This window comes from Stegostoma tigrinum, chromosome 2, assembly GCF_030684315.1.
Source record: "Stegostoma tigrinum isolate sSteTig4 chromosome 2, sSteTig4.hap1, whole genome shotgun sequence".
Taxonomy (NCBI): Eukaryota; Metazoa; Chordata; class Chondrichthyes; order Orectolobiformes; family Stegostomatidae; genus Stegostoma; species Stegostoma tigrinum.
The window spans coordinates 129774175-129790463 of record NC_081355.1 but is presented as its reverse complement, the minus strand read 5'-3'; the positions used below and the strand labels follow the sequence as shown (position 1 = coordinate 129790463).

General features: G+C 43.3%; 1 protein-coding gene across 6 annotated transcripts in view; it reads left to right on the top strand.

Moving 5' to 3' along the window:
* LOC125463564 (partitioning defective 3 homolog) overlaps nucleotides 1-16289 on the top strand; it is a 798969-nt gene that overhangs the window by 460988 nt on the left and 321692 nt on the right. For all 6 annotated transcript variants that reach the window (XM_048554970.2, XM_048554960.2, XM_048554990.2 and 3 more), the window contains 2 exons: nucleotides 11515-11640; nucleotides 12018-12400. In XM_048554970.2, coding sequence (XP_048410927.1) covers nucleotides 11515-11640; nucleotides 12018-12400 — 509 coding nt within the window. The remainder of the gene's footprint in view (nucleotides 1-11514; nucleotides 11641-12017; nucleotides 12401-16289) is intronic.

Genomic DNA, 16289 nt, shown 5'->3' with positions numbered 1-16289 from the left:
TAGTTGAAGAATGGGCAATTGTTGAATGCTGGGACTGCTCAGATTTCCCAATGCACTGACTACATGGTAATTTCCCAGAAAATGTAAACTTCAGGTGAGCAGTTAACTGCAGTCTGGAGCATTCTGAAATCGTCTCCAAATTGAGTTAGAGACTTACGAGGTTCTACCTTAATCAACTCAGAAAATTTAGCTGGGCTGAGAGGTGGCAAATGGAGTTTAATGTGGACAAGTGTGAGGTGATGCACTTTGGTAGGAGTAATTGGAATGCAAAGTACTTGGCTAATGGTAAGATTCTTGGTAGCGTAGATGAGCAGAGGGGTCTCGGTGTCTATGTACACAGATCCTTGAAAGTTGCCACCCAGGTTGACAGGGTAGTTAAGAAGGCATACAGTGTTTTAGCTTTTTATTAATAGAGGGATCGAGTTCCGGAACCAGGAGGTTATGCTTCAGCTGTACAAAACTCTGGTGCGGCCGCAGTTGGAGTATTGCTTACAGTTCTGGTCACCGCATTATAAGAAGGATGTGGAAGCTTTGGAAAGGGTGCAGAGGAGATTTACTAGGATGTTGGCTGGTATGGAGGGAAGGTCGTACGAGGAAAGGCTGAGGGACTTGAGGCTGTTTTCATTACAGAGAAGAAGGTTGAGAGGTGACTTAATTGAGACATATAAGATAATCAAAGGGTTAGATAGGGTGGATAGGCAGAGCCTTTTTCCTAGGATGGTGATGGAGAGCATGAGGGGGCATAGCTTTAAATTGAGGGGTGAAAGATATAGGACAGATGTCAGAGGTAGTTTCTTTACTCAGAGAATAGTAAGGGTATGGAACGCTTTGCCTGCAACGGCAGTAGGTTCGCCGACTTTAACTACATTTATGTCGTCATTGGACAAGCATATGGACGTACATGGAATCGTGTAGGTTAGATGGGCTTAGATTGGTATGATATGTCGGCACAACATCGAGGGCTGAAGGGCCTGTACTGTGCTGTAATGTTCTAAGTTCTAAGTTCTATGAATTTAAACCTGTTTTAAAACCTGCCGATCTTGAGACTGCAGCCTCATTGCACCACACCTAGAAATAGAGATCCCAATCCAAGTGGGTCATTGTTAACTGAAATCTGGGTTTTCTGTGTTGGGACAGAGGAGAACTGAAGATGTGCTGGGTTCAAGCTGACGTATGTCATCGAACAGAGATCAACATTTTGTGGCATGCACCCAAGACCACTGCCACAGCACAAAGCTCATTTGAGGGGATGGTCATTGTTACCAGCTGAGCACAGCTTGGACACAGAAAAGCCCTTGGGCAGAAACTGGCAAAATGTGCTATTTTGGTGCATGGGGAAATATGTAAACAGTCTTGGAAAAAGAAGCTCAGCAACTTTAATTAGCAAGAGTGCAGCTGGGACTATGCCTGTGCAGAGTGGATGTAGCTGGCCAATATGGTGAGCAGCAAACACAGGAGTGGAAGATTAATTTAGCAGGGGAGGAAAAAAGAAGCAAGACTGGCTTTGGGAGCAAATCAGAGCGATAGCTGGAAGACTGTGCATTTTAGATTAGACTTGTATCGATAACGTTTGGATGGAGTGACTTCGCAGTTGACTGGGGATCACAGTAAGGAGGCTGAAATTCCTCATGAGAAAAACAGTAGTTTGAAGGACTTTGTGACTCAGTGGTCCCTGATATCTGGACTAGGTGTGGACAAAATTAATTTGCCCTGGCTGTGTCTGCTATTTGCTTTTTAAAACAAAAATTTGCAAGATGTGGACACGTCTGGCTGAGCAAGCATTTAGTGCTCATCCTCAGTTACCCTCGAGAAGTGGTGATGAGCAGCTTGTGATTTAGGTTCAATCATAATTTAACAGTTAAATCTTGTTACCTCCTTTTGGATATTCGAGTCCATCTTTGAGAATATTTAGTGTTTACTTGATTTCTGGTCAGTAAAAATTCTTGCTTATTTAAAACTAAGGAATATTCTAGTCTTATTACTTGAGGAAGTAACTATAACTTACAAATTTATCTAATTTAGCATAAGATTACTGGCCCCTAATGAGGTTGTAATGACAGTATTGAACAGAAAAATCTCAATTTGAAATGGATTATATTTAAAGAAAAGCTGTCAGGTGATAGACCTTGAAATACTATATACAGTCAGCAAACAAATCTCACCTACTGTGCCAGGTTGACTCAGATGAAGTGGATTTGGTTGATGAGATTTCCAATTTGTAAGAAATTGTCTTTGGCTGTTTCTTGGTGTGGCTGAACAAAACTGGTCTCTCAAATATACATTTTTAGAGTAATAAAGTAATGTCATTTGCATTCTAATGATCAGGACAGCTTAAAAATAAATCATTTCCGGTTGTGCACAGGAGTTTGAGTTGTATGTTTATTCTCAAAACCAAAGCTTTGTTTACAAGTGAAGGTTTGTGTGCACTTCTACAAAAGCCTGAGCGGACTATAATACCTGTATTGAATATTCAAAACTGGTGGTGCCGCATCTCTGATCTTACAACTTGGAAAGGTCACAAAAGTCATTTCACTGCATCTTCATGAGCAGCTGACAAAATACAGCAAGCAACTTGCAGGGCTCGAGCAGACAGAATGTTACGATCACCTGAAAAGCCATCTGTCTCTGTGAAATTGTGTTGCTGCATAAAATTTGATAAGAAAGCTGATAGGTAGGTTTGCCCCTTTCTAAGCTCTTTGACAGTTGCAGTGCAGCAAATAGTTTGCTGTTATTCTAAGCTTGTGAAGATTAAAAGTTGTATGAATCTTTTGAAACAACAAAAATCTGCACCAAATGTTAATCCTATTCAACAGCAGAAACAGGGTGAATGAAAATGACCGTTGCTACCAAATACTAATGACAGAATTATGTTTTTAAACATATTTTCCTATAACCTAGAAGATTTCAATAAATGCTGGCAATTTTCCATGTGGTGAGCAGAAGAGACAAGGGTACAGTGACCTTTGACTCAGTTCTGAGGAAGGGTCACTGGACCCGAAAAGTTAACTCTATTTTCTCCTCCACAGATGCTGCCAGACCTGCTGAGCTTTTCCAGCAACTTTGTTTTTGTTCCTGATTTACAACATCTGCAGTTCTTTTGGTTTGTACTTTACATCAAAGTGTTTGAATGCATCTTTGTAATGTTTTCAAGTGTTTATCGTTGTTCACACCAATCTAATTTTTTTCTGACTTTTCCATAATAAAACTTATTCCTGCATCTTTAATGTAAAAATAAATGCCCAAAGTGCTAAAGGGGGGCATAACTCCATTGGGACAGTAACTCATCATCAAGTCACCCTTTACTTTACATGAAGTTAGTACTTGAGACTAATCCAGCTTCCTCAGAGCCAAATGTCCAAGTGAGCAGAACCTCTGACACTCCTGTTTATATCTGTCAGCCAGGGCTCCCTGACTGGTCCAGGCTAACAGCCCTAATCAGGAAACTCATATTCTGAGAGATCTACCTGCCTGACCAGAGGTAAATTTCACTATATGGTGAATGATGGCAGATTTCCTTCCCTGAAGAATATTTGTTGCTCTTAAGCCAAAAAGAATAAATTCCCAGGAGTTTTCAAAAGACTTGTTAAAGAGATTTTTTTTAAAAGAAAAGGATCTTAAAGGGTATGTAGCCCGAGGGTTGAGCTGTAGGGAGAGGCTGAATAGCCTGAGACATTTTTCCTTGGAGCATTCCGGGGTGAGGGGTGACTTTATTGTAGAGGTTTATAAAAGCATTGCAGGGCATGGATAGGGAACAGTCAAGGTCTTTTTCCCCAGGCTAGGGGAGTCCAAAACTACAGAGCAGGGGTTTAAGATGGGAGGGATAGTATTTAAAAGTGACCCAAGGGACAGTTTTTCATGCAGAGGGTGGTGTGTGTATGGAATGAACCGCCAGAGGAAGTGTTGGAGGCTGGTACAATTACAACATGTAAAAGGCAACTGGATGGGTACATGAATAGGAAGCGTTCAGAGGGGGGGGTATGGGCCAAAGACTGGCAAATGGGACTAGCTTAGTTTGGGATATCTGGTTGGCATGGAAGAGGTAGACTGCAGGGTCTACTTCCATGCTGTACATCCCAATGACTGTATGACTTTGAGGGCTTAGCTGTCAGTTTGACACATTAGAGTCATGATAAGTTTTGAGCAAGTGAAAAGAGATAGGGCAGATAGAACACAGGGGAATAGCTGTGTCAAGTGGAAAGCAGGAGAGGCTCAATACCAAAAGACTTCATGATGGAAGGCCAAAGGGAGTAGTATTGGGACTAGTAAAAAATTATGACCATTTGTTCCAATTTGTGTTCTTACTCAACAAAAAAGGCGTTCCTCAATTGTCTTTGCAACAGTGATTGCATTTAATTAGTTAATTAGCTGTGAAATCTATAAAATTGCAAGCTGTGCATTGATTGGATTCTTGTGTGTGCTGTGACAATGTGATTTTGTTGAAAAAAATTGCATCTGTTTTGATATTGCAAATTATTTATCTATGATCACTAACTAAATTCATGTACATGTTTTCAGCAGACAAACTAAAAGCTTGCCGTTAGACATCATGGGCACTTTGCAACAATGGCTGTGACTCTAGGGTCAGGAGTAAAAAGGAATGACACTTTGCATTGATCTTGAGAAAGGCTGCCAACAATGGTTTTGTGCTGTCGCACAGTCTTCTGATTTTGTAGAGTTACTTTGCATTTGTCTTCTGCAGTGAGCTTGTGATGTTCAGGAACAGAGAAAGCAGCACGGAGGCTGATAAGACTGAAGAATTCACACAGAGTTTAAAGTAGGACATATCAGGAACTATCAGTCACACTGAAATTGTTGCACAGAATGCAAATTTAAGATTGGAGCATACATGTGAGATTAAGGGAGAAATTTAAACAACAGAAGGCAAACTATTTTTATGTATTTTAAAATCTGCAGCATTTTAATTTTCCTCTTCGGCAGAGTCTCTACCTTTTATAAAATTAGTTTTCAAACCCAGAAGGAAGTCTGAAGTAATTGATCTAATGCACCAGAAAACTCAAGTTATTCTTGATTGAACAAAAGTTTTGTAATTTATCGTTACAGTGAGAACAGTGGGTAATTAGTTGAAGCTAGAGAAGGGGATGGTGTAGTACCATTAGTCCAGAGACCCAGGTAATGTTCTTGGTACTGGGGTTTGAATCCTGCTGTGCAGATGATATCTGAATTCAATAAAAATCTGAAGTTAAGAGTCTACTGATGACCATGAAACTGTTGTCACAATATATTATTGCAGATTCTGAAACCTGTACTGAAAACTACAAATGCTGGAGATCACAGTAGGTCAGGCAGCGTCCATGGAGAGAGATAATAAAATGTGAGGCTGGATGAACACAGCAGGCCCAGCAGCATCTCGGGAGCACAAAAGCCGACATTTTGGGCCTAGACCCTTCTTCAGAGAGGGGGATGGGGTGAGGGTTCTGGAATAAATAGGGAGAGGGGGAGGCGGACCGAAGATGGAGAGAAAAGAAGATAGGTGGAGAGGAGAGTTTAGGTGGGGAGGTAGGGAGGGGATAGGTCAGTCCAGGGAAGACGGACAGGTCAAGGAGGTGGGATGCGGTTAGTAGGTAGGAGATGGAGGTGCGGCTTGGGGTGGGAGGAAGGGATGGGTGAGAGGAAGAACAGGTTAGGGAGGCAGAGACAGGTTGGACTGGTTTTGGGATGCAGTGGGTGGAGGGGAAGAGCTGGGCTGGTTGTGTGGTGCAGTGGGGGGAGGGGACGAACTGGGCTGGTTTTGGGATGCGGTGGGGGAAGGGGAGATTTTGAAGCTGGTGAAGTCCACATTGATACCATTGGGCTGCAGGGTTCCCAAGCGGAATATGAGTTGCTGTTCCTGCAACCTTCGGGTGGCATCATTGTGGCACTGCAGGAGGCCCATGATGGACATGTCATCTAAAGAATGGGAGGGAGAGTGGAAATGGTTTGCGACTGGGAGGTGCAGTTGTTTATTGTGAACCGAGCGGAGGTGCTCTGCAAAGCGGTCCCCAAGCCTCTGCTTGGTTTCCCCAATGTAGAGGGTGCCACACCGGGTACAGTGGATACAGTATACCACATTGGCAGATGTGCAGGTGAACCTCTACGGCCGACGCTGACGGAACCCCGCCCACGGCCGACGACCTCATCACTCCGCCCACAACCTCCACAGCCAGCAACGCCAGAGAAGACAGCCACACTGAGCCCTGCCGCATCTTCACCATCCCCCCAGACCTCCCACTGACTGAGTACGAACGGTCAGTCCTAAGCAAGTGGCTCACCTTTGTCCCCCTACAACGACACATCAACAAATACCAGTCACGGTTGGACATAGAACAGTTTTTCCGCCGCCTTCGCCTCCACGCTTACTACTTCAACCGAGAACCTAACCCTCCCTCCACTGACCCCTTCGCCCACTTCCAACACAAGTCCTCCTCCTGGACACCACCCCCAGGCCTCCTACCCTCCCTCGACCTCTTCATCTCCAACTGCCGTCGAGACATTAACCCCCTCAACCTCTCCACCCCTCTGACCCACTCCAAACTCTCCCGCACAGAACGGGCAGCCGTCCGCACCCTCCGCTCCAACCCCAACCTCACGATCAAACCCGCAGACAAGGGAGGCACAGTGGTAGTATGGCGCACTGACCTCTACATCGCTGAGGCCAAACGCCAACTCTCCGACACCACCTCCTACCGCCCCCTTGATCATGACCCCACCGCCGAGCACCAAACCATTATCTCCAACACCATTCATGACCTCATCACCTCAGGGGACCTCCCACCCACAACCTCCAACCTCATTGTTCCCCAACCCCGCACGGCCCGTTTCTATCTCCTTCCCAAAATCCACAAACCTGCCTGCCCTGGTCGACCCATTGTCTCAGCCTGATCCTGCCCCACCAAACTCATCTCCACCTACCTGGACTCCATTTTCTCCCCTTTGGTCCAGGAACTCCCTACCTACGTCCGTGACACCACCCACGTGCTCCACCTCCTCCAGAACTTCCAATTCCCTGGCCCCCAACACCTCATTTTCACCATGGACGTCCAGTCCCTATACACCTGTATTCCACATGCAGATTGCTTCAAGACCCTCCGGTTCTTCCTGTCCCGCAGGCCCGACCAGTCCCCCTCCTCCGACACCCTCATCCACCTAGCCGAACTCGTCCTCCCCCTCAACAACTTCTCTTTCGATTCCTCCCACTTCCTACAGACCAAGTGGGTGGCCATGGGCACCCGCATGGGCCCCAGCTATGCCTGCCTCTTTGTAGGTTACGTGGAACAGTCCCACTTCCGCACCTACACAGGCCCCAAACCCCACCTCTTCCTATGTTACATTGATGACTGTGTCGGCGCCGCCTCTTGCTCCCTAGAGGAGCTCGAACAGTTCATCTACTTTACCAACACCTTCCACCCCAACCTTCAGTTCACCTGGCCGTCTCCAGCACATCCCTCACCTTCCTGGACCTCTCAGTCTCCATCTCAGGCAACCAGCTTGTAACTGATGTCCCTTTCAAGCCCACCGACTCCCACAGCTACCTAGAATATACCTCCGCCCACCCACCCTCCTGCAAAAATTCCATCCCATATTCCCAATTCCTCCGCCTCCGCCGCATTTGCTCCCACGATGAGGCATTCCACTCCCACACATCCCAGATCTCCAAGTTCTTCAAGGACCGCAACTTTCCCCGCACAGTGGTCGAGAACGCCCTTGACCGCGTCTCCCGCATCTCCCGCAACACATCCCTCACACCCCGCCCCCGCCACAACCACCCAAAGAGGACCCCCCTCGTTCTCTCACACCACCCCACCAACCTCCGGATACAACGCATCATTCTCCGACACTTCCGCCATCTACAATCCGACCCCACCACCCAAGACATTTTTCCATCCCCACCGTTGTCTGCTTTCCAGAGAGACCACTCTCTCCGTGACTATCTTGTTCGCTCCACACTCCCCTCCAACCCCACCACACCCGGCACCTTCCCCTGCAACCGCAGGAATTGCTACACTTATCCCCACACCTCCTTCCTCACCCCTATCCCAGGCCCCAAGATGACTTTCCATATTAAGCAGAGGTTCACCTGCACATCTGCCAATGTGGTATACTGTATCCATTGTACCCGGTGTGGCTTCGTCTACATTGGGAAACCAAGTGGAGGCTTGGGAACCTTTTGCAGAACACCTCCGCTCGGTTCGCAATAAACAACTGCATCTCCCAGTCGCGAACCATTTCCACTCTCCCTCCCATTCTTTAGATGACATGTCCATCAGGGGCCTCCTGCAGTGCCACAATGATGCTACCCGAAGGTTTCAGGAACAGCAATTCATATTCCGCTTGGGAACCCTGCAGCCCAATGGTATCAATGTGGACTTCACCAGCTTCAAAATCTCCCCTTCCCCCACCGCATCCCAAAACCAGCCCAGTTCGTCCCCTCCCCCCACTGCACCACACAACCAGCCCAGCTCTTCCCCTCCACCCACTGCATCCCAAAACCAGCCCAGCCTGTCTTTGCCTCCCTAACCTGTTCTTCCTCTCACCCGTCCCTTCCTCCCAGCCCAAGCCGCACCTCCATCTCCTACCTACTAAGCTCATCCCACCCACTTGACCTGTCCTTCTTCCCTGGACTGACCTATCCCCTCCCTACCTCCCCACCTATACTCTCCTCTCCACCTATCTTCTTTTCTCTCCATCTTCGGTCTGCCTCCCCCTCTCTCCCTATTTATTCCAGAACCCTCACCCCATCCCCCTCTCTGATGAAGGGTCTAGGCCCGAAACGTCGGTTTTTGTCCTCCTGAGATGCTGCTGGGCCTGCTGTGTTCATCCAGCCTCACATTTTATTATCTTGGATTCTCCAGCATCTGCAGTTCCCATTATCCATAGAGAGAGAGCAAACTTATGACTCATTAGAACTGAAGTGAAGCCATTGTTTGTTGTTGGAAAAAGCCATCTGGTTCACCAGTATCCTTTAGGGAAGGAAATCTGCCATTCTTACTTGATCTGTTCTGCGTATGACTCCAGACCCACAGCAATATGGTTGTCTCCTGATTGCCCTGTGGGTGGGAAATGCTGGCCTAACCAGTGATCCCCACATCATATGAATGAATAATAAAAGATCATACAAAATCAGTGATTTTGACGTTGATTTTCCCGTAAATATTTCACAACACCATACCTGATAAAGGATCAAATTATCTTTGACAACAGCTTGCAGATTTTCACTTTAAACTGCAGATATCCTAATACCCGAACAATAACAAATTTGCTAGAAAAGCCCGGCAGGTCTAGCAGCAGCTGTGAAAGCAAAAACAGAGTTAATGTTTCAGGCCCAGTGATCCTTCGTCAGAACTGATGGTGGTGGGAATACGTCAGTTTATACACAGAAAAAAGTGAGGGAGATAGGTAGGGCATAAATGATAGGATAGAGCCTAGAGAGAGAGAAGAGCAGTTGGATAGACAAAGAGTTGATAACTATCAGGCTGGAAGGGTGAATAGTTGTTAATAGGGACTATTAGTGACAGATAGTGTGTGATGTCAGCTGTGTGGTAACAAGGCTTGGTGTGTGGGCTAGGAGGCTGGGACATTGGTGAGTTTAGGCCCTAGTTCTGAGGAAGGGTCACTGGACCCGAAGCAATAACTTTTTTTTCCTTCACCAATGCTGCCAGACCTGCTGAGTTTTTCCAGCAACTTCGTTTGTGTTCCTGATTATGGTGTGTTCAGTTCTTTTGGTTTTTACTTGCTAATATCTGATGTTGCTGGCAGATTGTTTTCAGTAATAAGTCAGGTAGTACAACCTTACTGTTATTTGGACCATTGTTTCGTTGACTGAAGCTGGTTCACCCACTTGTCTGCTGAACGTTTAGCTTTAGATGCGCATTGAATGGCATATGATAGTTCCGTTGATGGTCAAAAGGTGTTATAGTTAATTAAAGTGGAAGTAACATTTACCAATTCTGTGTTGCGCCCATCTGTGATGAGCATCGCAAATATTAATCGTGTCTCCATGATACTATTGTCCCGTTTGTCTTGATTTGTCTTCAATGAAGAGCACCCAGCCATATTTGACTTTGGAGGCGGTTAATTCATGTTTTTCTCACAGCTATAAACCTCAGTTTAAAGCCACCAAATGCTTTTGCGAAAATCCCACCATCAGGAGAAACCATTTGTGTGAATTTTAAAAGTGACTTTGGGATCATATTAATCATGTCTTAACAGTAAGTGATCTTTGATCCTGGTTTGCAAAAATGTTGGAAGCTGAACAAATATTATTTCCAACCACGTTTCCACCCTTTAGTAATTTTTCTGCTGTAACTGTTAATAAGATGGTTGAAATGACAATTTGGCTTTTCATGTAAAGTTGTTGCGCTTTCTTCCCATATTTCAGAAATAATCATCATCATGTTCCACCAGAGATGGGTGACCTTAACTCTACTGTAGAATCAGAGATCTTACTGTTAAAATATCCCTTTAACTCAGTAAGATCTTTACTTTGACTTTTTGTTTGGTTTCCCCTCTGAATTTAAGGGAAGAAGTATTTTAAATGAATATGGCACAAATGGCTAACCTCCATAAGATAGAAGTAATAATGACAAGCTGTTATTGCACGAGAAGGAAGTTGATTTCTACAGTGTCTTATCCTAGCTTCAGAATGCCTTCCAAGTGCTTCACAAACTGGGGAATTAATTTTAAAGGAGGGTAAACCAGCAAATGTAATATGTTTCTGTTCTGGCCTCTTGTTGATGCTAGCTGAGGAAGGAATACAGTTCTATATTCAAAAAAATGCATTTGAATCTTTTGTGCCCACCTGAACAAACAGGTAGGCCTTCACTTAAGTAATATCTCCTTTTAATGAAAACACCAACAATGTAGCCCTCCATATCTATTGGTTGTTGAGATTGTGTGCTCAAGGCCAGGAATATGATTTAAGTAATTAGCTGTGCTTTTTAAAATCATTTATGTGATCTTACATTCAGCATTTACTATCTATTCCTAATTGTCTTTGGTTGGGCAAGTATCCCTCACATGGGGAAATGAAATGGAACTAACGCTGCATATTTTCGACTTGATTTGTATATGATATGAAGGGTTTTTTTGTCACTTTGGAATGAACCCCAAAATTTCAAAAGAATTTTCAGAAGTCATAGAATTCCAATCATGATCTCCATCTTGGAGCACACAAAAGCAAGTGTAAATAAGCTATGTAATATCAGGTGCATTGCAGGCATAAATTTAATGTTGTAACTTTGAAATATTAGCATCTTATAACCACTTGAAAAATGTGGTTTTCTGTGGTAGTAGTTGCTGCAAATGCAATAATTCCAGTAGACATATCTTAAGGTGAGTGGTTTTGAGTCTCTCTGGGGCATGCAAATACATTTTTAAATCTGATGAGCTTGTCTGAAGGCCAGTGAAGTGCAAATATATTCACATTGCAATAAAAACTGGAGTGTATTTTGCATTCTGTAATATTTTATGCACCTTGTTTGAAGTGTGAAGTAAAGAGATGTGATCATTCTCTTGTAGAACTCTGGGGTTACTGGTGAAACGTCTGGAGAAAGGCGGTAAAGCTGAGCGCGAGAAACTGTTTGATGAGAACGATTGTATCGTCAAAATAAATGGTGGTGATTTGCGAAATACACGCTTTGAACAGTATGTACCTTGGCTTCACATTTAAGTTTAAATACTGCTTTAAGCTATGTCCCTAGTTTCTGGATATTTCAGGAAATGTATAAGAAAGTAAAAGAATTTGCACTCCCTTTGCAATATGTTGATATGCGCTTCGTTTTGTAGTTTCATTTCATGCGTTCAATTTGATAGGTGTGTAACTGTTAATCTCTCAGCCCACACCAATGATGAATGTAAGTTATTGATGTAATTAATACTTCTATCCAGCTAATATTTATGCAATTGCTGCATTTACATCAAAAAACCCTTCCATGCAGAGTAATTAATGATGGTAATTATGTTAATAATCTGTTATGATTGACAGCCTTAATTTGTTAATTTCTCATCCTTCTTAAATCTAGAGCACAACATATGTTTCGCCAAGCCATGCGTTCACAGATTATTTGGTTCCATGTGGTCCCCGCAGCAAATAAGGAGCAATACGAACAAGTCTCTTTTGCAGAAAAAAATGCCTATTATTCCAATCGAGTCAACACAGATTCTCAGCCCGGTGATCGAAAGAGTGCTGTGAATGCAAGCTTTGATGAAACACCACAGAGGTTGTCAAGATCAAGCAATGAGACTGATCAGACTGCTTCCTACTCTCATCTACCTCACAATCAGAACTCAATGTCAAAACCTCCAACTGGCCAGAATCTAACTCCCCAAAGACTGAGTTCTACACCCACTACAGGTTTCAGCACCAAAAAAGTAGGGAAGAAACTCAATATTCAATTGAAAAAAGGTAATAAGTTTTTTTGTTGTATTTTAATGCTGCTGATCAGCATACTGAAGGCATTCTGCTTTTATTGAATTCATTGGAAGGTTTTGATGAGCTTTATGCAACTGAAAGCATGACACATTCTATACTTAATAAAGTTGGCAAAAATCAATCCAAATGGTCACATTAAAGACCTGGCTGTTCGGCAGCTTCTCTGCCTTGAAAATTGGATAGGGCTGTTTTCAGGCCTAATATACAATGGTTAACATTTTTAGATTTAAAAAAAACCTTTGTTCTGCCACTGTGTTATCACAGCAGATGTTACTGCTGGACAAGTCAGATCCCAGACTGGAGCCTGGTTTGATCGATCATATTTTGTTGCTTTCATTTCAACAAGGTGGACTTTCTCTGAAGTACCTGCACATTAATTTTCAACTTCAGACACACAGAAAACCCTGACGTCATGAGCCAGAACTTAAATTATATATTTAAATTGGACTGATTATATAACTACCTCTACGCACTTACATCAGGGTTCAGTGGAGTGAATTATAGGCTGTAGGTTATCAGGAGGCTGTTGTACGGTAATTCACCGTCATACCACATCTTTTTAACTGACAAAATATCCCAGAATGTTTCACTAAAAAGTGAGTTGTTTGAATGCATTAAAAGATAACGTGGAAAGAACTTCTGAAGGCTGAGAGTAAAGCAAGTTGGAATTTGAATCTGAGTCAGTGAAACTGAGGTCACTGCCTGGGTTCAGAGATAGTAGAAACTGCAGATCCTGGAGAATCTGAGATAACAAGGTACAGAACTGGATGAAAACAACAGGCCAAGCAGCATCAAAGGAGCAGAAGGGTCTAGGCCCAAAATGTCAGCCTTCCTGCTCCTCTGATGCTACTGGGCCTGCTGTGTTCATCCAGCTCTACACCTTGTTATCTCAGTGCCTGGGTTGACAGATTTCTAACCTGAAGGATATTTATGAACTAATTGAGTTTTTACTTAAACCCAGTGCCTGTTGAGTTCTTGAGAGTGCAAACAGTCCTCGGTTTAACAATTCACCTTTGGAACTGAATTAGCCTGCCACACATCTTACTGCCATCCTGGAATGGGACTTGAAGCATCAGCACTTCACTGCAACAAAGTGCCGTCAAGCATGGAATTATGAAAGTGATGAGCATGAAGCTGAGTAGTACCAACACATTCATTGATCTTGCAGAGCAGATAGAGGTTTATTAGATGAAGGTCCAGGATTAAATGCCTGGTTTTTGTTGAGTTAGCTCAAATTAGTTCCAGGAGCAATTCGAGTAGTGTTGCCGTTGCCCTTGACATGATCGGATATGGAGAGGGGGAAAGAAAAGATAGCTGAGGTCTGACTCTTGTGGCTCTCCTGTGATCCTTCCTCTCTTGCAAAGGTATTGGGCTGTAGTGACCTCAAGACTGAACAGATCAGTGACATTTGCCTGAGACACACTGTGCATAACTTTCACAGATTCCTGATGGGGAACCAGTACAGTGAGCTAGCAGGAAGTGATGCTTTCAGAAAGATAGCATTCATGTACAAAAATCAATGTGCAAAATAAAAATAAGAATACAAATTGTATTTGGTTGTCAGTTCTTAACATGTAAACAAGATGATCAGATGGAGATTTAGCAAGGTTACTATTCCACTTCTCACATTTAAAATATATCGTTGACACTTCAGAGAAGTATATGAATGTTGCTTGTTACAATGAGGTTTACAAATCCTTTTAAAAATTCTGCTTGACGTCACTTTCCTGTTTTTGCTAAGCTGATTAAGCTATTCAACAGTTTAGTGCCATGACAAAAACCATACTGCTCAAGATATTCCTGAAAGGCATCATACCAAAAAGTCACTGGTAGCTCCCACTATTATAAATACTCAAGACATTTGGAAACACTGGTACTATTTCCCCATCAATGATCTCCAGACAACTAAGGTTACAGTGTTGTTTCATTTAACCAAAGTATAAAAGAAAATATGTGAGATTATGATGTGTTTTGGAAGGGAGTTTGCGTGGTGGCTTGTTGAATTGTCAAGAAACTGAAGGCACAGTGGTGTGAAGGGCAAAGGGTGTTAGGAAGAAGAAGGATGCTAGAGGCAGATAGATGGAGATTTTGCAGTGCTGCAGGAAGTTACAGATGCAAGGGTTGTTAAGGCCATGAAGTCATTTCAACATGAGGTGATAATTTTATCCTGTAGTGTTGTGGTGAAGTTGGGGCATAGGGAGTTAGGGTCTAAGCAACGTTAAAGATAAGGACAATCATTGAAACGCAGTGGGTGCAGGATAGGGTATGACCTAACACAAGGAAGAGAGTACTTCCTAAAATTATGTAAGGTAATGTTACCTCTTAAATGAACTAATTTGAGCTAGTTCATGATCTCTGTTTTGGTTTGATGTATGGTGATCTATTATAATTATCACGCTTTTGTTCCTGAACACTTTATTGTATCATTTGTAATTGTTGTGGATACTAAAAGCCTTTGGTAATGGAGAGAAGTGTATGCCTCCGTTTATATAATTCGTGCTGTTTGAAGGATCTAACTCCTTGTACATTAACTGTGGCTCCCAGTCATTCTCCCCCACGCTGCTCCTACATCCTATGACTGATCTCGTCAGTTGGTTACAAAACTGTCATTTTTTTTTCCTGATTATTCCACTGATCGGTTTCCTTCTGATCACATTACATGCGTGAATGCAAACTCAAATCTTCTTGCGTGCAGTAGCTCTCTTGTTACACCTTGATCTCTTGGCCTTTGGCAAGGAAAGCTTCTTGCAATTCTCCAAAAACGTAACTTAGTTTCTTTCTCACATCTAACTACCAAGTAGCACTGTAGTTATTCCAGTCTGAGTCATTCTTCATTACAAAACAAACCTTGTAAATAGCAGTGTGTTTCTACAGTGGCTTTTATCAGAATGTTTCAGCACTTCAGAGTATGAGATTATTTTTGAACAAAATGGGCAGGGATTTTGGATAACTCTCTCATCTCGAACTAATGGAATTTCTACATTTCCCCAATAGTAAGGCTGCCTCTAAGAAGCTTGGTAATCATCTTTACCACAATCATTCAGTGCTGAAATCAAGACTGATTGGACTGCTTTCCACATTAAAGTATTCTCCCCTGCAGATTCAGGGAAGATAGTGACCTCCAGGTCTGTCTTTGTAAAACCTCCAAGTTTTATAAAATTTGAGCTGGTTGTCATTGGATTACTATTTAATGATGTACTTTGTCTTCCCTCATATTGTTTTGAAACTTCATGTTGTGCAGATTATGGGTTGGCCTGTCACCTTTCTTTATCCCAAAAAAGAGCTGTATTCTACATGACATGGAAATGCTTGAGGTTAGCTAGTGATACGTGGTTAATAAATTACATTCCGAAGCATTGATGTGACATAGTCTAACGAGCATGAAAAGAATGGTCAGAGTCTAATTGAAGTATTTGTTTTTGCTAGTCTTTTCCTTATCTTAACCCCGACAACCCAACAGTCATGTCTCCACACCTCCCCAACTCCCTCACCTCAACACAATGTAACTCTGACCACCAGCCCTTTCCACTCCATACACACATGCATGCACACCCCCCGACACACCCACACATACCACTTCCTCTGGCCTGTCAGGATTGAGACTGCACAGCGCTTGTATTTCACTCAAAGGCTGCGAGATGTTTGGACTTCTCTTTCACAAATGGCAATTGATGTTAAATGAGTTGTAACCTTCATGTATTGAGGGATGTGAACTTGGGTTACCAATCAGCCATAACCTGTTTACTTGGCAGAATATATGTCCAGTGACCCGTTGTCACTGACTCGAAATGTTAACTCTTTTTTTCTTAACCACAGATGCTGCCAGATCTGCTGAGTTTCTCCAGCAATTTCTGTTTTCTTT